The sequence below is a fragment of the Sceloporus occidentalis genome, unplaced genomic scaffold (assembly GCF_023333645.1).
Source record: "Sceloporus occidentalis isolate IW3139 unplaced genomic scaffold, rSceOcc1.0.p SCAF_223, whole genome shotgun sequence".
NCBI classification, from domain to species: Eukaryota; Metazoa; Chordata; class Lepidosauria; order Squamata; family Phrynosomatidae; genus Sceloporus; species Sceloporus occidentalis.
Window position 1 is genome coordinate 298,960 of NW_028317203.1, and position 26,202 is coordinate 325,161.

Here is a 26,202-nt window from a genome sequence, read left to right on the forward strand (position 1 = left end):
CATAGATGTGGAAGATTTTCAATTGGCGCAGGGCAAGACGGAACTATTCCTAATATGACAATGGATTATCTTCAACGAGTTCATGGATAACCCTCACTGACGGAAGTGTGAAATTAGGGCTATAACATAAGCAATGTATTTGAAATAGAAAAAAAAAACACAACTATGAAACCCTCAACCTTTGTATATTTTAGTTTTTAAAGTGTAAAAAGCATCATTAACTTTCTGTCAACATAAAATATTATATCCATCTTGACTAGTTAAGAGATAAGAACATTCTGTGATACAATAAAAAATTAACTAACTATATTGGGTCATTTAGTACCAAGCAGAACTGAGATAATTATTTGGTCAGTGATGCTAAACCATTGCTATGAAACCGGGAAAACGATGTTCTAAGATAATAAAATGCATGATTGGTGTGATGGCTTCTGGTATTCAGTAGCTGCTGGAAATGCCCAAGGCTGACCGGTCACAGAAAAGTAATTCCAAATTCATGATGGAATTAAGATTTGGCCAATGTTTCCTCCCTCATATCCAAAGCTCTGTATCGCCTGGCTGGCGTGAAAGAGCATCACCGGTTACCAGCTATGTCTTCATCGCCAACCACGTAGAGGCACTTGCTTACTAACATAGAAGAGTCCATGGTGGTGCCCCTATCAGCTCAGTGACCTTTCCAGAATGGACAAACAACTGATGATCTGAAAGATTACAGGGTAATGAATTAGTGTGGCCATAACTTGGTCTTATTGACTTTCTAGATACAAGTGTTGAACCTGTGGCATCATTAAAAGATTGGCAGTAATTTTGTTTTAAATAACGTGCTTGATGGGAATTTAAATCAATAATAAGTTTGCATTTCCATAAAATGCAGACAATTTGTAAGATTACGAGCCGGGCCATCTTTATCTAATGTATCTGTTCCTCAGTTCTAGTTCTGTTGGACCCTTTCAATGTATGGACTGTAAGAAAATTTTTTGGCGCTATAGAAATAAAAGATGAGAAATGATTTAAAAAAAAAACAGAAAAAAATTTGCATGAGGATTGATACTGCCTCTATTTTGTTAGTTTACAGTTATAAGGGCACATTATATGTAAAATAAACAGCATACCATATGTTGTATTTCTGTTTGTTGCAGATCAATTTAGGAGTAAGTAATGAAAAAAAATTTAAATACATTGATAATTCATAATCATAGATATATCTAGTTCTGGATTGAAAACAAAAGACAATATGAGAGAAATGAGCTTAGTCTGCCAGCAGGGAATGTGCCTTTTAGCTAGAAAAAGAACACCATTGAAGGACTTAAAATAAAAAAAAAAAATAATAAAAAAAAACTTTGTGAAAAAATACAATGTTATCAATTTCTTGATATTTTAAGGAACGTGTATAGAACTGTGTGATTATATCACTATGCCCTTTGCCTGTGAGTTCTAGATAATCACTCTTTGGAAATCAGAAGAATTATATTAAATAAAAAAGAAGGAAAAAAATAATGTGGTCAATGATTAACTGGGTCAGCATCCTTACTCCCACAGTGTTACGTTAGTCGGTATAAAATTACCGCAGACATCTCCCTGGTCTGCTTAACGTGCCAAGATGCCAGCACTGAAAACACCTATAGGTCTCGTCCTTTTAGCATTGGCATCTGGGTTTGGCATTGGGAATGGGGGTACCCTGCGTAGCAACCTCAACAAAGGTAAGAACGTATATTTTCTAGATGATTAGAGGATAATTTCAGATTTATAATTTAAATTAATGCTACCTGAAATTAAAGCTAATTCTGTAATATGTAAGTCTAGAAATTTGTAAACTACTACAACCTGTATGAGAAAGTGAATAATGGAATTCTTTTTTTTTTTTAAATGCCAATTTCATACGAAATCGAAAGAATTTAAAAATATATATGATATTTAATATAATTCTACTTAATCTGCTTTTTCTATATAATTAATAAACAGAATGTAATTCCAAAGCTGTCAAACATATGTTGTACTCGTATAATGACCAAATGTCTACCTATTTCCAAATTAGCTTCCAGATGTGGAGATTTATCTTTGGCCAATCAACCAGATGATTTCAAAATCCTATCTAGAATTGTCGGTGGTCGGCCGACTGGCAAAGGTCGCCATCCTTGGATGGTGAGTGAATGTATAATATATTGTGTGATCATTTATTCAGTGGAAAGTTACGCAGTGTGTAATAGATCGATAAACCTCTAAAATGCAATGATTTGAACATTTTTTTTTTGTTTTTAATTGAAATTCCTCATACAGCCACATAGTTCTTCTTTAAAATAACTGCATTTTCTGTAGACTGGATTTCATAGTATGACCAGATATGATTCGAGCTCCTATCATGGGCTTTGTGTGCTATAGTTATAGTGATGTACTCTATGTTGGGTACAACCAGCCAGCGTGTATTTGACTTGGTTTCAAACATGTCTGCTAAATTGTTACCAGGGTGGCCTAGCAACTTTCAGTCTCATAAGCTTGAACAGGCAGACGCTCATACCCGGGAAGTCCTTTAGGCCTTGCTGGCCAGACTGAGATCTCCCCTGCTCTTTATTAGCTGCAGTAAGGGTGTGTGGTGTGGCTAGCCCCACTTAGACTTGGAAGGTCTGTGGATTAGATGATAGTAGGGAGAGTCTGGGGAGGAATTAGCCATGAACACACATCGTTCCTCCACCTGGAGGCTAAAGGTGCCAATTCCATGGGCGTCCCTCAAGATTGTAAGCTTGCGAGCAGGGCTCTCTCCACCTAATGTATGGGTTTGTTTTAGTCTGTCAAGTCTCGTCTTGTCATACCCCTTGAACAATATGTAGTGTATTAAGCGCTGCGTAAATTGTTGGCGATATATAAATAAAAGATAATAATAATAACTAGAAACCACCGGGCCCTGGTGCAAAAAATTGCCCCAACTGACAGAACTTTGCAAATTATCTAGAGCTTTGTTTAATTTGTTAAAAGGTCTAGTAATATTTTATGAAGCATTTGTAATGATACACATTAAGGTACCTGCCGTAAGGTGCCTTTCACTGCTATACGGAGCGCTCCGTCTGATTTTGCTTAGGCGTTTGGAAACGACTGCGGATCTCATTTAAAACTCTTGTTTAGGTCTCTCTGAAACGCGACGGAAAGCACTTCTGCGGTGGGACTATTGTCAGCGCAACCCATGTTATCACAGCTGCTCACTGTGTAACGGATAAGTAAGTATTCAGAACATGTTTCATTCAAGGGGTTTTAAAAGGATGCTGTCGCCCGCCGTGACCCAGTTGCACAATTTCCTACAAAGAAAATAATATGGTTGTGGTTAAAAGGAATAACAGCATCAGAGGAAAAAAGGAAAAATACAAAAAAATGTAGAATTTAATATAAAGTCTTTCCCAGAAGACTTGAATATTATAAGCTGAATCTTTTAACCCTATGTGAGCTGGCATTGTATGAGGGCCAAGGCTGCAGTCAGTGGGATTCAGAGGCGTATTTCATTACCACAATTCCATACTTCCCAAGTGTCCCTGTTTAGCGGAGACATTCCTTTCTCACTAATTGAGCAGCAGCTCACTCGACTGTGGAACCTGCCCCATGTAATGGGTCATGGGGGCTGCCCCCCTTTACTTGTGGTTTAAGTCAGCTTAAGCCAAAATATAATGTTGGGAATTAACTCCATGAATTCAATTTATCATATGTTTCATTAATTTTTTTTCTAAGCAATCTTACTGTCGAATCGTATATTATCAATGATAATGTTATTGTTACCTGTCCTATGTTGTAATAATGCTACAGAATCTGCTGGTGCTCTATACATAAAATAAATATATATTAAATGTATAATGAACACATTGTATGTAACAGATATTTCCATTATTACCAGAGCTAAATAATCTATTTCTTCCAGGGGCATTTACTGCAGGTCCTAGAGATTATCGAATGGTCCTCAGCATACATTACATATGGGACATCAGTAATCAAACAGGAGTCTATACAGTGATACAATATGGCGGAGTATCGGCTGACCCTTCTGTTTTAGGAGCTTAACCCTTATTGACACTCATTTTCTCCTTACTATTCGCAGATATGTCCTGGTGTATATAAGAGTTCATGTTGGTGACTATGATTTTACAATAAAGGAACCATCAGAGAAGATATTCACAGTTAAATCGATCCTGAAGCATCCCAACTTTAACCCAAGTAGGCCAATCAACTTTGATATTGCAGTCCTGGAGCTGGAAGGCTTCATAACCTTTGGTAATATATTTACATTGTTTCTCAGAAGAGTCAATAGATATCAAGGTTTTTTTTTTCTGTGTCGTAGGTTTTGAAACCATATATATTGTATTCTTCCAGATGAAACGATTCAGCCTAGTTGTCTACCAAACCCCGATGATGTATTTGAACCTGGTTTCCTGTGCGTTGCACTTGGATGGGGACGTTTGAAAGAAAGTAAGCTCATCTTACCATCCTAAATGAAACATCAATCACTGCTCATGGCGTTTGCTACCATGTGGTATCTGATCATTATGCCCTCTTTCCCAGTAGTCCCAAATCTGACTTAGAATTGTCTTCAGCGACTTCATTGCTGTGTATTATGATGGTGCTATATAAATCAATAAATAAAAATAATTTTACAACGCGGCTTTGTCAATATTTACTCGAGTTGATAAAAAAACCTTCAAGTTTTATCATATTATCTATGAATTAGAAAGGACCAAATGTTTGCAGGAGAAACTAAATTAGAGTTAGCCCTGCCAGATGTAGTAATAATGCTGTCAGATTAGATTTCTCAACTAACATCGAATCATACCAATAAACATCTAATCAAACAATAAAAAAACATCCAGCCGGGGATTTGGGAGCGCTTATACCTCTTATTATTCTTTGTATCTCTTAACGATGTATTTGCCCTTTAGATGGTGTCCTCCCTACTACATTACAAGAAGTCTCCCTGCCTATTATTGAATCCAGGAAATGCACAAATGTGATGGCGACTCTGAAAGGAGCCCTACAATCTCAAAGCATCTTATGCGCTGGGTTTCCAGAGGGCGGGAGAGATGCCTGCCAGGTGTGTTCTTAATTGTTGACTGGTTTTGCTCTAGAATATCCTTTTATTAGCAGAATTGTTATGGTTAGGGAAAGCCAAATGTTGCCAATAAATGTCTAGAGTTGGTGATGACAGAAATGGAGTATACGATAGGTAATTAGGCCAACCCAAATAAGTTCCCCCTTTTGCCAGTCCCCCCACTGATATCACCTTTATTAAAAGCAGTCGTGGTCTGCTTGGCGCATAAAAGCCATGTAGTCTGCTATTTATTAAGAATCAGAAGAAGTATGAGATGTTTCTGAAACCAGGCCGTAGTTTGATTTTCTCATTTCCCTTTGTGTGTGTTGATGAGGATGATTTGAAGTTTGAGTCCAGATACATATTGTGACGGCCCCGGGTTAATCGGTACCGTCTGTGATAGTTCTTGTTTGTGATACCTTTTCCCCGAAGGGCTAGGCCGGGGTAGGGGCCCTACTATATCCACCGCTATCCGGCTGAAGGGTTCATCTATGATGGGTAGCGGGCGTAATGTGGCTTTCGTCTGGCCACGCCCCTTCCCTATTCGCTGGCAGGTGTCGCAGGTGCTACAGTACTGCTGGATATCCTTGGACAGCCCTGGCCAGAAAAAGGACCGGGTGACTCGGTGATGGGTCCGTCGCCTCCCCAAATGGCCTGCCAGGGGAATGTCGTGTCCAATACGCATGATCTCTTGCCGATACTTTTGCGGCACGACCAGCTGGCGTTTGGGCACACGGGTCTCTCCCTGCCCATCCGTAAGTCGGTATAATAGCCCCTGGCTCCATTCAATTCTGTCTTCCTTGTCCCCACCCGAATCCGCCCCTGCCCGGTCCCTATAGCCCTGTAAGGTCGGGTCATGTAAGGTCTCCTGGGCAAAGTCAGCGGGGGAGGCCCAGGGCAAAGTAGGGGCCGTCGGGGAATAGTCGGGAGGGATGTCAGGGTTAACAGTACTCACCCGGGTCTCGTCCTCGAGGGCGTGGTCCGCCTTCCGTGCCTGCTGGCGAGCGATGGCTCCACACTGCTCGGCGGTGTCATCCGGGTGAAACGCGGTAGTTAGGTGACCCAGATCGTTGCCCAGTAGAACTTCCGCGGGTAGGTTCTTCATGACACCTACTACTACTTCGCGAGCGCCAGCTCCCCAATCCAAATGCACCCGGGCGGTTGGGATTCGGAGCACCTTTCCTCCCGCCACCCGTACAGCGACCGAGTGGCTGGTCTGCTCGGTCGCGGCGACCATCTGTGGCTGTACCAAGGTAATGGTAGCCCCACTGTCCCGTAATCCTTGAGCAGGGCGACCGTTAAGCCATACGACTTGTCGGTGATGATGTCGATTGTCCGAGGCGGCGGCCTGCACCGGGTCGGCCTCGTATAGTGCCCCGAAATCCTCTTCGACCCAGTCATGGTGTGGGGAGGATGATGGAGCCTCCAGGCAATTAGCAGCTGCCCGGATGGGCCCAGCTGGTGGGCGCCCTCCCGGTCTAGCAGCGTGGTTAGCGGGGCATTCCCTATGTATGTGCCCGACTCAATTGCATCCGAAGCACTGGACACCCGAAGGTCGACTGTCCCGGAAGGTAGTGGGCCGCTGTTGTGCTGGGGGTCGAGGTGCGGTGCGGTGAGCCTGAGGTGGCCGAAGTGGGGGTGGTACATAGCGGGCCCCTGATCGGTGCTCCAGTGGGGTAGACCTCCGGGAGTCAATATACTGGTCAGCTAGAACTGCTGCCTGGTCTGCTGTGTGGGGTCGTCGGTCACGTACCCAGTCTCTTACTGCAGGGGGGGTCAAGTCATAGAATTGCTCCAGTATGATCAGCTGGAGGACATCTGTGACGGAGGAGGCTTGGCACCCGTGGATCCACCCTTCGGCTGCCCGGGTCATGCGATGCACCCACTCGGTGAAGGGCTGCCCATCTGCGCGTCGGAGGCTCCGAAATTTCAGTCTGTGGGCCTCGGGGGTGATACCATATCGAGCTTGTAAGCGTTCCTTTACCCGATAGTAATTGGTACTGTCCGCATCTGGGGTGGCCTCATAAGCCTCCAAGGCTCGTCCCGACAGCCGACTCACCAGTAGTGTCACCCAGTCTGCCGCTTCCACGCCCTGCAACTCGCATTGTCGCTCAAAGATCTGAAGGTATCTATCTATCTCATCCACGCCATCTTGAAATCGGGGAATGGCGTCGTAGGGTAGTTTAGCTTTGTTCGAGGGGCCGCTCCGATCTGTCGTGGGCGCCCGTTCTTTATCTCTCTGGAGCTCTGTGATGCGAAGCTGGGTGGCCTCGCTGACTATCTGGGCGATGAGCGCCTGTGGCGGTTCTGATCCCAGGAGGCTGATACGCCACCGGATTTCTCGCTGGAGCTCTGAAGTTTCAGTGCCCTCCGATGAGGCGAGGCTGTTCCGGTCTCCCTCCATTAGCTCCGCGATCAAGGTAGCCTTTGACTTGTTGCTGGCCGTCTGCCCATGGGCTTCCAATAAGTCTTTCAACGTCTGCCTCTTCAAGCCCTCGTAACGACGCTCCATTCACTGGAGTGTAGTCCCGGTGGTGGTTTGGATCTCCCGGTTCTGAGGAAGCATCCCACCGCTGCCACCAATGTGACGAGACCGACCTGTACCCCGACTGGGTACGCCGCCGTGGAAAAAAACAAAAACAAAAAAAAAAACAACATATACCGGGAAATGCAGGTATCACAAACAAGAACTATCACAGACGGTACCGATTAACCCGGGGCCGTCACAAAAAAAAAAAAAACAACATATACCGGGAAATGCAGGTATCACAAACAAGAACTATCACAGACGGTACCGATTAACCCGGGGCCGTCACACATATGTCAACCACCAAGTACTATATATGTATGTTGAGCCATTTGCTGCATTGCAGGGTGATTCCGGTGGCCCACTGGTCTGCCAAAGACCACACGGAAGCTGGGTTTTAGTTGGCGTCACATCTTGGGGAATGGGTTGTGGGCGTAATTGGGACAGAAACATATTGCAGCTTCCAGAGAAGAGAGGATCCCCAGGAATCTTCACGGACATCCAGAAAGTGCTCCTCTGGGTCTATATCAACTTGGACAGAGGTAAAACAATATTTGTTCTGGGTTTCATTCTGTTTAGGAATTACCTGTCAGCCCTTGCCTAGGTAAACCTTGGAGAGTCTTTCACTTTTATAATACTATAATACATGAGTTCCAACTTTTGAACATGTAAACAGTGTAAGTTATTGAATCATGGGCCCAGGACCACCACTCAGCTTCTTTAGGAACAACAACAGGTGACAAAATGAGAAGGACTTATCCCAGATAAGTCTAGTTTTTGATCAAGATCCAAACCTGAATGTAGAAGTGTTATTTTTTATTTGTTATAATATTGATTATAATATTACCTGCTGAGCTGTGCACTGTGTAGATTGTACAACTACGAACCAAAAGAGAGCCACGATTTTAACTTTTTTAAGGTTCCTCATAGAAGCCTCAAATGAGCTGAATCACAAATAACCGTGTTTAACATAAAATAGGAAACTTATAAAAATCTGCCCATGTGTATCTGCCCAAGCTTTGTTGGTTTTAGATCCACCAAGGCTTCCAGAGAGGCTCAATTTAAGTGTTAGACTTTTATGATTAAACACAAGCGGTGAAAGCCAGTGGCAAGCATTGTGGAGATGACCCCAGCTATCTCAATGGACATCACAAAAGATCTGGACATTAACTTTGTCTTTCCCATCCAATACTAACCATCACAACAAGTTTCCACATCGTGATAAAAGTATACCGTATATATTATTTCACATCATAGCTAATATGAGTGTTTATGAGAGACACAAACTGAAAGGGTAGCAACAAAATACATAGATACACAAGCATACCAAATTACTCTTTTTCTTCATACCGTCCTAGACCAAATGGAACCCGGGCAGGGATACTGTCTGGTGTTCCCCAGCTTGGGATCTCAATAAGGAGAGTTTACAGGCCACAAATGAGGCAAAGCTGCCAATCTCATGGGGCCATCTTGAGAACCCACCATTCCCACCCCTTAAGGAACTTGCCTCTTTGATCCTGGGCTTTCCAGTTAAAGCTAGGACTGGTGGCCATCTGTCCCTGATTCGGGCACCCCAGGCAGGTACTAGGACAGGTCCCTCGTGGACAATATGTCTAAAAATAATAATGTAACCTATTCCAACTCTTTTCCTTTAATTAGATACAACCAGCCTGACTTTTCCAAAAGGTAAGTTCATTTAGTACCTTCTACAAGAGTAATGAACCTGATTGGATCTTTTTACCTGCATATAAAAACTATCTATTGTATCATGTAGTGAGCTGTAGTGTGGAAGATGGTTTATTGAGTGGACCTGAAGGAATGATAATATTTCCTGATAATGGCATGGCGCATTACGCAAACAATATGTGAGTATCCAATCTAACCACTGCACTCTACAGGCATAGGAGGCCCCATGCAAATCAGAGCCAAAAGCTTGTTAGATAAATATCGTATACTTATTTTCCTTAACAAAAAATATAATGTAACAAAGAACAAGAAAACAGAATATATAAAAAATAATAATATAAATAATAAATATAAAATCGGATTTAAACTGTACTCTGAACCCTTGTTTGTTTCCAGGCGTTGCCAATGGAATATAAATGTTCCAGAAGGAATGATGATTTTGCTGAATTTTTCTCATTTTGATGTGGAGTCTGATTACTCCTGTGATCTGGATTACCTGGCTATCTATTCTGAGGAAGGACGACTTGTTGGTGAGTGAAAAATAAATCAAACATCAGATCACAAAATCCAGAATTTGTGATGTACAAAAAAAAAAATACATTTTGTAATGTTTCAAAACCCCCCCAACTTTTTCCCACGAATGATATAACAAAATTCACATAGACAAATGTTTTGTATCTTTATCCAGATCGCGGATGTAATAGCCAAAGTAGAATTTTCATTTTCATTAAGAAAATTTTATTCTGAGACAAAACACAAGTTATCTCTCCCATATTATTGAGTTGCTGATTGTTCTTTATTGGCTCGGAAAGCCTTTGTAAGAGCCTTTGGGTGAAAACAAGGGAGAGAACTTCAGGACCAGAAATTATTTTTTAATGTTCTCTGTGCCAGACCTTCGAAAACTGATTTCCGCCTCTATTAGGTGAACTTTTAAACTTAATATCACCCCAAAGGTAATTTTTACAAAGTAATTCAGTTTTTCAAAAAATGTATGACAGTTTCCCTTTTCTGGTTCATCATAACCAAATTAATCTGGAGAAAAGTACCAATCTATTCTCGTATACTTTGATGTAAAAATGGTACAAAATCTGCTCCATAAATGTGGGTGTTTTGCCTTCTTCTGGATCAACTAATAGCCATTTTTGGAATGTTGAACTTGATGGGCTAATAAACCTAATTAACTATGTAACTATGTAACTAAAAGTGAAGCAAAGAGCTCTGAATTTTCATTTACATTTTGTTGGATTTTCCACTCTCACACACACACACACACACTCTCTCTCATGCTCTCTCACACTCTCTCTCATGCTCTCTCACACTCTTGCATCCTCTCTCATGCTCTCTCACACTCTTGCATCCTTTTTTTGCCAACTACTTCCATGTCCCCATCTCCTTATTTGCAGCTTCTTGTCTTGCCGCTTCTTGTTTTTAGCTTCTTCTGTATTCATTCTTGGTCCACTTCTCCCCGCCATAGCCTGCTTTGTCCAGGTCTTCCAAAGCGCCTGCACATTGGAGGATTGGGGAGAGGCTGTCCTCGAGGGGGATGCAGTGGCTCCACCTTTTGTGGAAAGTGCTTTGGGAGTCAAGGTTAACAGAGTGGATAGCTGGGAGAAGCAGACCAAGAAAGAAGACAGAAGAGCCGATACAGAAGGAAAGAGAACAAGAAAAGGCAGGACAAGAAGTGGAGCTGCGGAAAAGGAGACGGGGACGCAGTGGTTGGTGGTTGGCGGATGAGGTAGGGAGACATTGAGAAAGAGCATGGGAGAGTGAATGGAGGTGACTGACAAATAATTTTGTTTCCAAAGGGAAAAAAACCTTTTATCAAAACCGAAAAGGCAGAAATTGAGAGGAAATGTGTGTTAGCATTAATGTATATGTAATTGTGTGTTAGCATGAATGTGTGTGTTAGCATAATGTGTGTATGTGAGCATATGTGTTTGTGTGTTAGCATGAATGTGTAGGTGCGAGAGTGAGTGTGACCTTCTCTGGGAGGAGCAAAGGGGCCATGGGGCCACTTGACTTTACCTGCCCCAGGCCAGAAGGTGCTAGTCCTCCCCTCAATATATCTTTTAGGGAATGCTGTCTTTGTACAAAGATATTTATACACAGAAATGCCATAACTTTGTAAATTGATTCCATCATTCCTTTGATTCCTGAGCTTTTAGCAGTAGAGAAAATCTACCCTGTTCTCTGTTTGCAGGAAAGTTTTGTGGTAGTGTTTCTCCTCGGCCCATCCTCATTTCGTCCAACAGTATCATGCTGAAGTTCCTCTCTGATTTCCAGGAGTACAGGACAGGATTTGTGTTAAGCTACTCTGCAGTGGAACCATTCACGTTCCCAGGTGAGATTATCCTTTGTACGGTCACAGAGGAGCTAAAATAGAATCTGAACAATTAATGCTGCGATGTGACCGGTCATTTTAAAGTTGATGATGGGACTGTTTTCATATATGTTTGCTTTTTCAATACATTACATCTTCTATTGGACAGGTTCTGTGAATGCGAAATGTTTTGTAGGCCTGACTGTTATAGTAATGGTTTTATTCACCAAGTACTATGTTTTTTAGCCCCAAATTGTTTACTTAAAACTTTGAAGAAGTCAGTTACCTTTTCAGCATTCAGTAGAACGGACGGCAGGTTGCGGGATGTGTTAGAATGGTTTGCACTGATCTCGGAAACATCTCATTTGCTGAATTTAGCTTCTAAGCTATGTCTTAGATTTTAGTGAATACTCAAGTCATCACATATTTGCATACCTGGGAATTTCTTAACTCCGGCTACCCGAAGAAACACCCTTATTTTCAGCCCAGGACTCAATCTAATTAATTATGGGCACCCTGAAAGAGGACACCTACCCCCGCCTCACTTTTCTGCTGCTGTTGGGTATCTTCCACTATACTATTTTTATTTAATGGGGTACAGTTGTGTGGTTGGTCCACCTTTAATATTTGCATCCACCTCTTGTTTAATATACCCTGCTTCTACATTATAAGCCCATTTAATCAGGGCCCTGCTCAACTTTTGTTTCTTAAATTCTAAATTACCTCTTATTACCATTGTACAGCACTACAAAATATGATGGGGCTATATAAATCCACAATAATAATACATGGCCAGAGTATGTTGTGTGCACATACACATTCATGCTCACACACACACATACACATTCATGCTCACACACACATTAATGCTAACACACATTTCCTTTCATTTCTTTTCTCCCATCCAGTTGTGCCAGTTTTCTAGTATTCTTATTTTTAACATGTACTAGTTATCGCTACCTTCTTAGTTTCAAGTATCGGTAATACGCTAGATCATGGACGGTCAGTTCTGTGCATGGGATATTACCTATATAGTTGTGGTGTTTTTTTTTATATATATTTCCAGATTCCCAGTGTGGATCGTTGGCTGTCCACTTTGAGGAAGGACAGATACAAAGTATGAACTACCCTCAGAATTACGCCAACTTTGCCAACTGCCACTGGTTTATCAGCGCTCCAAAATTTCACACCATCAAGGTATATAGCACAGGACTGAGTTGTGGTTTAATAAATAGTAAGGTTAATACAGAAAAAGGGCTAAAAGGCTTTTACAACCTGGAGGGATATGGATGAAGAAGGGGGAGGATGATAGGGAATATCTCATAGCAAAGAATATTTAAGGCTATAATGGGTTATGAGGTCATTATTACTTATAGCGTGTTGATCAAGTGAGAAACAAGATTTTCATTACATTTTGGTGTGAAGTAGACATATTTCCCCTTTTTTGAGGCATAATTTGAATTCACTCCAGTCTGGGGTTTTTGTCTTCTTCTGGGTAAACCCCAGGGTTGAACTTAATGGACTATTTTTAAACTCAATTACTATACATCCCAAATAGAGTATATGTACTATCATAAATTATTCCAATGTGGACTTAGATGTCTCCCTTCTGTTCATGCCTCCTCCAATCCTGATTCCCACATATACTGTCCTCTGCTGTGATGTCATCAAGCGCAAAGATAGATTGTCATCCCTCTTAGAACACATACTGTTTAACATTTTGCAATAAAATCTTTTGCCCCTTTTAACAATGAAATTAAATTATTCCTCTATGTACAACATATCATCGTTTTCTCATTTTTCTCTAGCTCACCTTTGAGGACTTTGAAATTGAAGCGAGTCCAGATTGTTTTTACGACAGTGTGAGGGTGTATCAGGACCTGGGTGCAGAAGACGAGATTGGTTAGTCTATATGTTATTAATAGGATCCCGATCTTTCGGATTATTTCAGTCCTGTCTCAGATGAGTACACTCAATACAATAATATTGATGTATGGATCAGTCAAGTGTCAGCTCGTGATTAAATGTATTAATTGACTCTTTCCTCTTGATGAAGGTAGTTACTGAAACCTTCTTCGAGCACTGTATTTCCTTTGTTACTGCTTGTGTTACATGGTGCCTGCCTAATTGGTTATACTTTACATTCTTGGATGATTTTAGAATACAGTCCTGTCGTCAGGGAGTCCCTTATTATTAATATATTTTCATTTCCTTGGGTGGGTATTTTATATATTTATTTGATTGGCGGGCCCATTTGATTGGATTCAGCTGTTTTCGCCATTGTTACCACCTTTTTGTTTATCCGTAGGAAGATACTGTGGATTTTCTATTCCAAAACAAGTTGTTAGCTCCAGCAATGTGATGCACATAAAATTTTCCTCTGACGCCACGGAGAACTACATAGGCTTCCGTGCATACTTCTCATTTGTGCCCTCGAGCAGTAAGTGAGACTTTTAAGAATGCATCAGTAACACAGAATTCCTAGACGGTTATGGTCAATCTTAAAATGCACACTTGATGTAGTTTTGCCCATTATTTCTCCATTTACTTACCCGTGACACCTTTATAAATCACCACCTATAGAAGCTTCTTCATCAACCTTTATATGTTTATCGATTTTGTGATGGAAAGAGCAGGAGAGCCCCTATGTGCAATATCAAAGGAATATGCACGTCATTACTTTTATTTTGGTTTGGTAAGGCCTTATTTTTAATATTTTTTTCTCCACCAAAGAATTGGTAAAAATGATATTGATTGTTATACAAAGGGGATACTGTAAATACCAAATACTTACTGGCAACTTTATTAGATACACCTGTCCAATTGCTTGTTAATCACTAATCAGCCAATCACGTGGCAGCAACTCAATGCATTCAGGCGTGTAGACGTGGTCAAGACAAGTTGCTGAAGTTCAAACCGAGCATCAGAATGGGGAAGAAAGGGGATTTAAGTGACTTTGAACATGGCATGTTGGTTGTTGGTGCCAGACGGGCTGGTCTGAGTATTTCAGAAACTGCTGATCTACTGGGATTTTCACGCACAACCATCTCTAGGGTTTACAGAGAATGGTCCGAAAAAGAGAAAATATCCAGTGAGCGGCAGTTGTGTGGCTTGTTAATGTCAGAGGTCAGAGGAGAAAGGGCAACAGTAACTCAAATATCCACTTGTTACAACCAAGGTAGGCAGAGAAACATCTCTGATTGCGCAACACGTCGAACCTTGAAGCAGATGGGCTACAGCAGCAGAAGACCACAACGGGTGCCACTCCTGTCAGCTAAGCACAGGCCCACCAAAATTGGACAATGGAAGACTGGAAGAACATTGCCTGGTCTGATGAGTCTCAATTCCAGTTGTGACATTCAGATGGCAGGGTCAGACTTTGGCGTAAACAACATGAAAGCATGGATCCATCCTGCCTTGTATTAACGGTTCAGGCTGGTGGTGGTATAATGGTGTGGGGGACATTTTCTTGGCACACTTTGGGCCCCTTAGTACCAATTGAGTACCAATTAAACACGATAGCCTACCTGAGTATCGTTGCTGACCATGTCCATCCCTTTATTACTACAGTGAACCCATCTTCTGATGGCTACTTTCAGCAGGATAATGCACCATGTCACAAAGTTCACATCATCTCAAACTGGTTTCATGAACATGACAATGAGTTCACTGCACTCCGATGGCCTCCACAGGTACCAGATATCAATCCAATAGAGCACCTTTGGGATGCGGTGCAACGGGAGATTCACATCATGGATGTGCAGCCGACAAATCTGCAGCAACTGCGTGATGCCATGATGTCCATATGGACCAAAATCTCTGAGGAATGCTTCCAGCAGCCTTGTAGAAAGTATGCCATGAAGAATGAAGACAGTTCTGAGGGCAAAAGGGGTCCAACCTGGTACTAGCAAGGTGTACCTAATAAAGTGGCCAGGAAGTGTATATCTATTACAATAAATACATTTGCTGATGGCTCTTTTGTTATTTAACGTTGCAGCTTTCATTCTTAGTCAAACATACTGGAAGGAGTATAATCAGACACGCAATGATCAGAAAGAGATGGATATTTCGGGCAAGTAAATTTGCTGCATTCGTTCTTCCTCTGCAAATAGCTAAGTGAATGGGAGGTCCCAGGTTCCAGAGTCCCCATAAATAATGTCAGCATGGAATTACTGGGGAGAAAAACACAAAAATGGATGATTGCCAATAAATGATATGCCAGGTCTTCTAATCTTCTGGCCCCACATTCTGGCGTTGTCTATAACACCTTTGTCTAAAAAATGGGTAGACATCAGTTGGTAGATGTTGCCGAAACCTTCTTTAAACAATGTTAAAAGTAGCAGAACATAGTGGGACCTGTGTTTTAACAGATATAGAACTATTTGTTGGCTGCGCATGCTCTTGGTTACTGGCAACACACACAGGATCCGTTTATAGACAGATTCGCATATGTTGTTAGTGTTGAGGGGTTTATAGTTATCTGCTTTGTTTTCTAATAGACAAGACCTGCGGAGTGTCTCCGACCCCACCCAGGTTTTTATACAATAGGCTTACTGGAGGAGAGGAAGCAATGCCTTATTCCTGGCCTTGGCACGTGAGCTTACAGTTTGCAGGCGAACATATATGTGATGGAGCAATCATTTCCGAAGAATGGATCCTTACATCTGCCTTTTGTGTTTTTGAGCGGTCAGTGGTGATTTTAAAGAAACTTAAGTTAAAAATCCTCAAACAATGTGTTTTCCAGAAAACTAACGGTTTTAGAAAATGATACAACCTTACCCTACTTATAAAACGTCTCTTTTTAGCCAATGGGCGTCATACCCTTTACAATGTATAACCCTGGATGAAAGGCGTTCTTCTATATGTATAGAATAGAAAATGTATATTTTTTGGTACAACAGCAAGGGAACGTTATTTTTGTTAATTTTTACAACTTCTTGTTTATTTTAGAAAAGCCGTCGAGGATTTATGGCTTGTGATCGCTGGATTACATGACCTGAATGAAAAAGAACACGTTCAGGTACACGAGACTGCCTCCCTGCTATCCCTGCTAGGAAATAACCTTCTCACACTCATTTAGGGTAACTCAAGGTATTTCGGGTAACTTTAGGTTATTAACTCAAAGTTGTCAGTGGTGATGTGTTAGAAAAGGGATAAGGGATACATTTTAATAAATACTAATTAATACAATGTATGTTAATACTATGTATTTGCTTGCAACCAATGTAAGGAAAATGTTTAAATCTTCACATTATAAAAAAAATTTTTTTTTATAAAAAATATATTTTTGTTGGTTGCTCATGAAACAATATATGGCTTTTTTGCAAGGGTTAAGTATCCTTCCTGTCCTTTTATTCTTTTATTATATTAAATGCCAATTTTGTTGTTAATGAGGCATTACCTCCTATGTTTTGTTTTAGAAGCGTTCCGTGAAGCAAATATTTGTTCATCCTCAATTTGACCCGAAGTCAATGGACTATAACATCGCTTTGTTCCAACTAACAGAACCCTTCCAGTTCAATACTTACCTCCGACCCGTATGTCTTTCCAAAAAAAGCAGTGAATTACAGCCTTCCAGTCTGTGTGTCGTGTCTGGATGGGGTCTTCAGGGGAAAGGTATATTGTTTCTCAAGGGCTCCCTACTAGCCCTTCGTGATCATAGGTTTGACACTGATTATCTCACCTATGTTCAAGCAGGCATCTTAGGAAATCATGGTCTGTTTATGGCTGCTTGGTTTGTGGATGAGTTTGACACCCCTACCCTTAATGTTAAACTAATGTATAAACATACATAGACCAAACACAGTCTAGAGAGTGAGCCATCTTTATATATGTATCACTTTTTCTCCAGGCCTGGACTGGCCATTGGTCAACCCAGACAAGTGCCTGGTAGGCCATTGCCTACTTGGGAACTTTTTTGGGGAATTGCTTCATGAAGGGTGGACTTTGCCCCATGAGGGGGCAGGATTATCTGTCCCCTAAATTTTTTACAATCTCTTTCAAACAGCAGAAGAGGGGAAGTCTACAAAACTCCACCAGCTTGAAGTTCCCATCCTTGTCGATGATATTTGCAGAGGCTACTATAAAACCCATCCTGGTGGGATCACGGAACGGATGTTCTGCGCTGGATTTCCTGTGGGACAAAGCAATGATACTTGCTCAGTAAGTATTTTCAAGTCCAGGAACACGTGAATAAATATTTCAAGCAATACGATTGCCTTTGGTTTACCTCCAACCGCAGGACCTTCTGTGTTCCAGAGGTGGCGCTGTCCTGGCCTGCGCTTTTCAGCATCTTCCTGGTCGCGGTTTCATGTCTGCCCCACAAGCATTCACGCTGGCATCTTTCATGTCTGCTTGATGTACGTTCAGACATTTACTCCTTGCCTGTGTAGTGAGCCTTTGTCTGTGTGCTGAGTGTCTTCTCAGTTTTGACATTGGCTTTCGAACTAGACCGGGTTAGATCTGTGGTGGCTCCGACCCTTTAGCATGTTTTAAGGCTTTGATTTAAGAGTGCCCTCAGTCCTGGTGCTCAGGGTTCCTGGAGGCTAAACCCAAAACCTGCATTCTGAGAGAGGTCCCAGTCATCTTCGACCAAGGGTACTACTGTGATGGGTGCATTTTAATTGTATACTGCCTTAATGCCTGCTTAGAATAAGTAACAGAATGGGTTAACCCAACAACCCTAAGCGAGAGGAGTGCTATATAAACCATGACTGAGCCTGTGCCAGACAGTCTGTTCTGTCTAAAGAGAGGGGAGTCACTGTTACCCTCTGGGCAGGAGACACAATGACCTGGGTCACAGCTCTGGATATTTTATGGATCCTTTGTTTTATGTAGTGTGTTTTTTTTTCTCATTCACGCTAACACTTGGGATAAAAAGGAAAACAAATGGCTTTATTGGTCAGGCATATAAAATGCATACATTTTTCTGAAAAACATACGAACAAGGCAAGGTTTTAGCTTTTTTATGCCAAGGGTTTAGCCATTGAGCAGTACAAAGAATGTAAGGTTTTTTTGTTAAGGCTCAGAAGGGGCCCATGCAACCAGAGCCACTTTTTACAATGGGCAATTGCGGGGGGCTTTTTGGCCAACAGGGCAGGAGGAGGGCACCTGGTCTTTCATCATGTATTCAAACTAAGGTATTTTTGCCCGGTGCCACTTGCTTTTACTTGTAACTTGTTTGGTGTTATAATAGAAAATATAGCCAGGTATCCGCCCCCACTATTCACAAATCTTTAGAATGTTCCAGAACCTGTGATTTAACTCTTAATGCCCTCCGATATACTATAGATTATAGAAACTGATATAATCTTTTTTTAGAGCTGGCTGCCACCGTGCCAAGTTTTCATTCGTTTACATTGTTTAAGTACGGGAGCTGCAATCTTCCACCAAACAAAATGATCCCAAATGACAAGTCCTGGCATTTTCTAACTACGTATTTACTATATAACACAATAAATGCTATTTTTCATTCAGGGCCAGTCCGGAGGGCCTCTGGTTTGCCTAATGGAGAATACAGCAGGGATCTTCTCGGTTTTTGGCATTGTGAGCTGGGGAGTTAACTGCAAGGAAAACCCCAAACCCGGTGTTTACACCAAAGTTCCCGTATTTACTGACTGGATTAGTCAGATGATGAATGGGACAGGTACCGTATCTTGTTTTTTTTGTTTTGCTCGATCTGGGTCAGTATCTTCAATTTCGTGGCAGGGGATGGGCATTTGAGGACAACTGCTCCCCACCAAGGTGCTACCCACTTACTCTTCATCTGCTAGTGTCAGGGGCACTCACACTAACACACACATCCACTCATACTAGCACACAGACACTCAACACTGACACATTTTCTCACACGCTAATACACACCCAGACACACACACTAATGTAAACAGACACTCACACTTACACACACATTCAGATATTAACGCAACTAGACATTCAACATGAACACACACAGTAACACACACACACACCCCAGACAATCAACCATAACGTGCCCTGACACTAGCACATACATCCAAACTCCAACACACCCAGACATTGACTCACACTAACAGACACTAACACAACCAGATACACTGACACACAGGTCACTCACACTAACTCACACACACATACCCAGACACACAAGCTTCTTCAGGCGCACAAACACAAAGGCTAACATACCCAGACACAAACACTAACCTACACAGACATACACACTAACACAACCAGACACACATCCAGAAAGACACACGCAACTCACCCTGTCTTAAGCCTGTCCTGAATTCAGCTTGCACACATGATGAGTTAAGCGACTTTGCTCAACCCTGCCTTCTTCTTGAAATTAGGGGTATAAAGAGGTAATTCTGGGGCTCGAGACTTACCTCTTTATTCTTACTCATAAAACATGCTGCTGTCTTTTCATGGCAATGGAGCAATTCCCCCTACATCCACTCATGATTAGCGCCTACTTCCCGCACACTCAAGAATTAGACCCACTCCTATGTGCAACTAGCTAGTAGAGGTCTGGGTAGCCAGTCCTTGCAACTTCGCAGATATTGATATGTTGGATCGGTTAAACATGCTGGATTTACATCTTTTTTTTTTTTTAAACTTTATTAGCTATTTTATCTGTAGTGAGAGATATTGTACAGAAACTTGTCATTATAGAAGCAACCTGTCCTGAATTAAAACCACCCACAGCTGCCATAAAGTCAGCAAATAATAAAGGGCTGGGAAGGGTGCGATCACATAAGACAAAGCTCTGAGTTTTACTTTTTGGCCAATTGGTCCCTTTTGCAGAAAATCTTTTGTAGTTATCTGTCTAAATGTTACTTTCTTTTTCTTTTGTTTACTGAAGTATATAAAGAATCAGACAAATCAGGTGCTGACCTTCGGAATCCCTTCGTTAGGAGAAATGGAGAAGAACAAGACACCCAGGCAACAAACAACAGTTTACTCCAAGGTTCGCTGTAGTTTTTTTTATTAAACAAAAGAGGGGAAAGTTTTGTTTTGAGAAAGTCGCTTACGGGGATATTTGTTTCTAACCAAGAAGCCTTATATGTAGGAAGGCTGAAGAAAGCCTGGTCTAACAAAGTGTATTTTGTAATCTGTATCTCCATGTCTTTTCATCTACATTGAGCATTGACTATATACAGAGAACAGAAACAATGCTGAGAGCGAGGCTGAGAGAATGGTAAAATTTGGGTATATAAATATACATGCGGACATTGGACCCGGAGTCTCCGGTTGAAGACATTCCTCCCGGGGTCTCCGAGTCAGTTTGTTCTAATTTGCAGCAGGGGAGCGATGTTTGGCCACAGCCACTTTCTCTCTGTTTCCTGACCGGTTTTCCGTGCGTCCTGCCCCGTTCCCTCCCGCTAAAAGCTATCTGTGGTTAGCGTTTTCCCTACATAAAGCTGCTCTCCCGAAAAAGAGGGAGAGCTCCCAGGTGTCTATTTAAAGGGTCATATATTTGACAGTCCTTTTATGTTCATAGAATATTGATAAATGTTGTTTATCCCACAATAGAGTCTTTAGTTGATATTTTTTATTGGGCCAACATAGTAAAAGATGCTAAGTTACTCAAGCTTTTTGGGACCTCAGAGGTCTCTTATTCAGGTGGAAATATGATTCGTCAAATAAAAGGTATCAACCATAGACTCCTTTCAATCTTGGGCTTATATGGCCATAGCCACTTTACTCATCAAGATGAACGTGCAGGTATTCATCCAGTCACCTATACACTTGCAGAAGGATGTTTTAAGAAGGACCATAAAGAAGATCTAAAATATTCAGATTTAGTATTACCACAATGGACTTAATCAGGTTACTCGGGACAGATATTTCTCCCCAGCCGGCCCATTAACACTATGGAGGACTCTGCTCAGTCAACCCAGTCCTCTATAGTTGACTTTCGCCCAGATCCGATGTTGAGGCTACATAACTTGTTTTTTGCAGGTTGTCCTTGTTGTTGTTATTAATGTTGACACTGGGGTACAAAGTCATTCCCCGTTGGCTCCAGCAATGGCTTTAAATCAAATCCCGGTTGCCCCAGGCGCTAATCTGGATCACTTGTTTGATCCAGTCTAGAATGTGCTAATTCTGGTTCCTGATACTCAGATGTACTATTAATTCCTCGATTTGCCTCGATCTATCACTGTATACATGTTCGCTGCTTTGTGTGGCAATCTATTTTTTTATTTTTTTTAGGCATGGCTTCTTCTAATGACTCCGGCTCTTCTCAGGACATCTATTTTGCCTCTGGCTGCGAGGATGTGGTTCTGCTGCTATCCCCGGGAGAAATTAAATTAGATACAAAGGGCCATGTCTACCCAAATGGCTTCAGGTACATGTTGCAATCAGAAGGCCACATAGTAATTAGTTTTTTTCTCCTTTACTTGGTTTTACAAAGAATTTGAAGAGTCATTGGCTGTTTATTATCAGTGATTAGTTTAGAAAATGCTTTTTTTAATTAAATGGAAGTAAACAGAGGTCTCAACCTTTCCAGCACATGTGAAACATGTAACTTTCGAGAAAAAAAGTAACTTGAAACCGCGCAAAGTAGGACGCGGAAAGTAAGTGGCTTTAGACTTGTATGTGTCCGTTAGCCATGTACACAGATCTAGCTAGTAACATGTGTTACACCTTGGGCTTGCCTGTGTAGCATTGCACGTAGGATCAGAACACTTCATGAATACTTGGTACACAACAATTCAGCCACCTATATGCAATGCATTTTCCTGATGCCCTAGAAAGCCAGGCAACAGCGAGATAACTTGTGATGTTTGGTCTTATTTCTCAGAATGATGCAGTCCTATTGAATGCTCTACCGTAATTGTTATGGTCTGCAAAATCTCTCCTCCCAATGTCCCTTGCAAATTCCTTGTGTAACCCCGTGATTCAGAGCTCTGTGCGCTTTCACACATTTCACACATTGGATTTTGGTAAACATGTTGCCACACAGTAGGTTATGGTAGCGTGTTGCTGTTCCCGCGAATGACCACTGGATGTCAGTACTGCCCTCCAAGAAGGTCACATTTAATAGATTCAAATAGTATTTATTATTTTGGCAAGTTAACTAAAGGAGTAAACCAGTACATTTCTTCTGAATGTCAGAAGTATTGCATCAGCAATTACAGTTTAGTGAGATACACTCACTAAAGGTCAGGGAAAGCGAGAAGGAAGATCGGTAGTACCCTGTTTTAAAGAGAAACTAATGTTACTTTTGCCCTAAAAATGGGCAAAATACCTGGGTATCCTGAGCATGTTGACCAATGAAGATGCAGCAACTGAAATATTTGTCAAGAACACATATATTCCTGTGTCCTTGTTGACCACTAAGTGGTCAACTAGGATGTGAATGGGTGCAGAAGATCATGGACCTGGTCACAGCTACAATTCTGATTACACCCGAATGAATATCTTGATACAGAAAAGTCTTTAAGAGCTAACGCGATTGCTTATTTCTGTTTGCAGTTGTCAATGGAGAATTATTGCCCCAAAAGACCAAATAATAAAGCTGGAACTTAAACACCTACACATGGCCAGAGACAACCGAAAATGCTGTAACTCCCTGGCGGTTTACGAGGGAGCATCCAACGATAAAAGCTTGAAAGGTGGGACATAATACATTTACGCAGTTGGATTGATGATCTGGTGTGTTCTTGATATGTGATTTTAAGTGGAAAGGGTTGTGCTCGCCGTTCTTTAGCCGTCAGGAAGCATTTTATGCTACTATAGTCTCCTGCTATTTGTTAAAATGAACATAAAGGGTTCTACAAGAATATATTCCCGCCACTCCTCTTCCCTGGCAGACGATCATGGAAGCTGCCGTAAAGGAAGCTGAATCCCCAAAAATGGTCTCACTAGTCTTTAGTACAATTATTTAGTACTCTTAAGAGATGAGGTCCTCCTGCATCTGGAAGTTGTGTTTCATGAAATCATTGATGAAAGCGATTTTTCCCTTGACGTCCCTTATTCCCAAGCCTGACACAGATCGTTCCGCTGTGGGTTTATGGATCATGTATGGCTGGATGTGTGCTGTAGGATCGTATCACATTAGCCAAGAAGTTTATTACATTTAGTTCCAGATCAGCGCAGAATCGGAGACGAAGTGTTCATATAAGCAGATCATAGAAACTCTTCTGCATTACATACGTTGGCATATAGTGGATTCATGTCTTCTCACAGCTTAGGTAAAAGATGCCTTTGCCATCTGAGTAACATGTTGCAATGTAACAGGCTTCATTTGCAGGAGCTGCTGTATTTATTTTTTGCACATTGGGTTTTTGGCACTTGAATGCGTATTTGTCAAGGGCAGGTATTCTCCAATAGCCAAGTCCACCATTACGTTTGTTAATAAAGACCCCAGAGGCAATGTTGGGTTTTAAACAGGGCAAAGCGTTTATTAAACATAATGCCAACATAACAGCAACAGAAGAACTTGAAACACCTCCCGGCCGGCACGTCAGCACTGATCAAACATAGCCTGTAAACTATAAATGAACTTGTGACCGATATATGAGGGAGAGGCGGCTGCTCCAGACATACTTGTATTCTTGCAAACCTAGGAATAACATACTGGCGTTCTAAAAAGCGCTGTAGTGTGCACCAGGCACCACTAGGGACACCACTTACTGGGGGGAACCCACCACCTAGTTAATTCGCTTAAAACAGCCCCCCACAGATAATCCCGTACCCGCAAAAATATACATCAATACAAAAACAAGGTGGCGCGGTGGTAAACGGCTCAAATAAAGAGGAGTCAAGCCCCCAAAAACCTGGGTCCTAGCCCTCTAAACCTGCCCCTGGGAATGCCCTGGCCCCTGCCCTTAATATTATTTGAGAAAGAAAAGTGCAGCAAATAAGGCTAATGGCCGCCCGGATGTAATTAGCGCATCTGCGTCCTATTGATTATGGACGCAGTATTTTTCTGTTATTTATATAAAGTTATTATTATTATTATTGTTTTATATAGCGCCATCATACTCTGCAGCGTTGCAGGACGTTTAGAAGAGCTGCGTGAGTTTGCATGGCCCGCGCCGGACTCTGTCCCGTAGATAAACACCGGTGTTCACCTTTGCCTGATAGAACGTGTTTGCTCTGTAACCTGTAGTAAATTCCGTGGATTCTCCCCTTGCAGCTCAGCTAACAGAAGACATGGTTCCATGCACCACGTGGTCCTCGGGCTCTGCTGTCACCATCGAGTTCTCGACCACCACCACCGATCCTGAGCTTGAATTTTGGATGGTCTACAGTTTCCATGACCTAAAGTAAACGTCTTTATAGTGGCGGTCTCAAAAAACAAAGTTATTGACACAGTATCCACAATTAAATTTTTTTTTTGTTTTTTTGCTAGCTAAGTGAGGTCGTTGATCTCTGGCTTTGTTGCCCTTCCCTCGCTGCCGCGTTCAAGAACTCAAGAATGATAGTAGCTCTCCTCTTGTCAGCTTATCTTGCTATAGTGTCGGAGTTTAAAAGTCGATATTAGAAAAATTTATGTTTTAGTAAAGTTCACATTTTTCGCGATTTTTTTACCTGCACAAAAAAGGGCAATGTTTCAGCAAAAGAATATTCGAAAAGCAGTTTAATTTCCCTCTCTTAAAGAGTGGCACTTTAATAAAGTGAGTAATATTTGTTGACAATATATGTTTAGGAGGTTTAAAATATAAATATCATCAGTGCCTCCCATCTCATGTCACTTTACACATACACACACGCACACACACTCTCCCTCCCTGACCACACACACACTCAATTACCTTGCCTTGCTGGTTCATGTCTTTACTTCTGTTTGTATCCTCGCTGAGCACCCACCTTTGAGTGCAGGCTATGCCAGTATTAGTGACCATGTTGTGCCAACCCTTTTGAAAGAATTTGGGGACAATTGCCTACCTGCCCTCTTAGGTCAGCCTACCATTGAAGTCTATTCACTAAAATGGAGCGCTTTATTATACATTATGAAGGGCCAATCCCAGTGAACTTCTGCTGCAGGAAGAACGTTCTTGGCACTGTATAATGCATACTTTGTTCAGTCTCCTTAAACATTGAATTATGATTTATACAGAAACTCCCCTGCAATCTCCCCAACCAGCTCTACCTTTAGTGTTTGAAGTGGTTCCATTCACTTTTGAGTTATTATCCTCAATATGAATGGAATGGCCCAGTGGGGCATCAGAGTAGAGTTGCTCTGTGATGTTCTACATGTGTAGTCTATATTTCTTTGCCAGTTGGGACAATGGTGGGAATGTCCTGGACAGTTTATGTTGGTCTGAACGCCATTAGAATGCTTGTAATTCAGATGAATTGGTCCTGAAGAAGTGAATTACAGATGTTACTAGTCACCACCACCTTTGTGACTTGTGTCCGACCAACGGAGCTGAGAAGCTCGAGTGCCAACTCAACCGCAGTCGTTCATACAGATTAGAGGTTAGGTTGGCGCTCAACTTCAAAGAGTTCTCAGCTTGACAAATGTTACTGGCAGGGACGGCCCGACAATGGAGCCGAGTGGGGCAACCGCTCCAGGCGGCACTTTTGAAGGGGCGGCACTTCGTGGCCCCAAGCCCCTTTTTTTATTTTATTATTATTTTTTTTTTTAAAGCGAAAGAGAGAGAAAGGGGCGCCGAGTGG

At 41.8% G+C, this 26,202-nt stretch overlaps 1 protein-coding gene across 1 annotated transcript; it reads left to right on the plus strand.

Moving 5' to 3' along the window:
• Window positions 1-1,600: 1,600 nt before the first annotated feature.
• LOC149276949 (ovochymase-2-like) lies at window positions 1,601-24,849 on the plus strand. Its single transcript, XM_089503239.1, has 17 exons — window positions 1,601-1,700; window positions 2,036-2,142; window positions 3,118-3,209; window positions 4,076-4,248; window positions 4,348-4,443; window positions 4,911-5,062; window positions 7,933-8,128; window positions 9,698-9,802; window positions 11,473-11,613; window positions 12,659-12,789; window positions 13,401-13,494; window positions 16,092-16,278; window positions 16,543-16,612; window positions 17,013-17,208; window positions 17,603-17,754; window positions 19,069-19,237; window positions 24,716-24,849. The coding sequence occupies exons 1-17, from the start codon at window positions 1,601-1,603 to the stop codon at window positions 24,847-24,849; spliced, it is 2,295 nt and encodes a 764-aa protein (XP_089359365.1).
• Window positions 24,850-26,202: the final 1,353 nt, after the last annotated feature.

Coding starts and splice junctions, on each gene's coding strand:
- LOC149276949 (XM_089503239.1), top strand. CDS start 1,601: ATGCCAGCACTGAAAACACCTATAGGTCTCGTCCTTTTAGCATTGGCA. Junction 2,143..3,117: donor AAGGTCGCCATCCTTGGATG/GTGAGTGAATGT, acceptor ACTCTTGTTTAG/GTCTCTCTGAAACGCGACGG. Junction 5,063..7,932: donor GCGGGAGAGATGCCTGCCAG/GTGTGTTCTTAA, acceptor GCTGCATTGCAG/GGTGATTCCGGTGGCCCACT.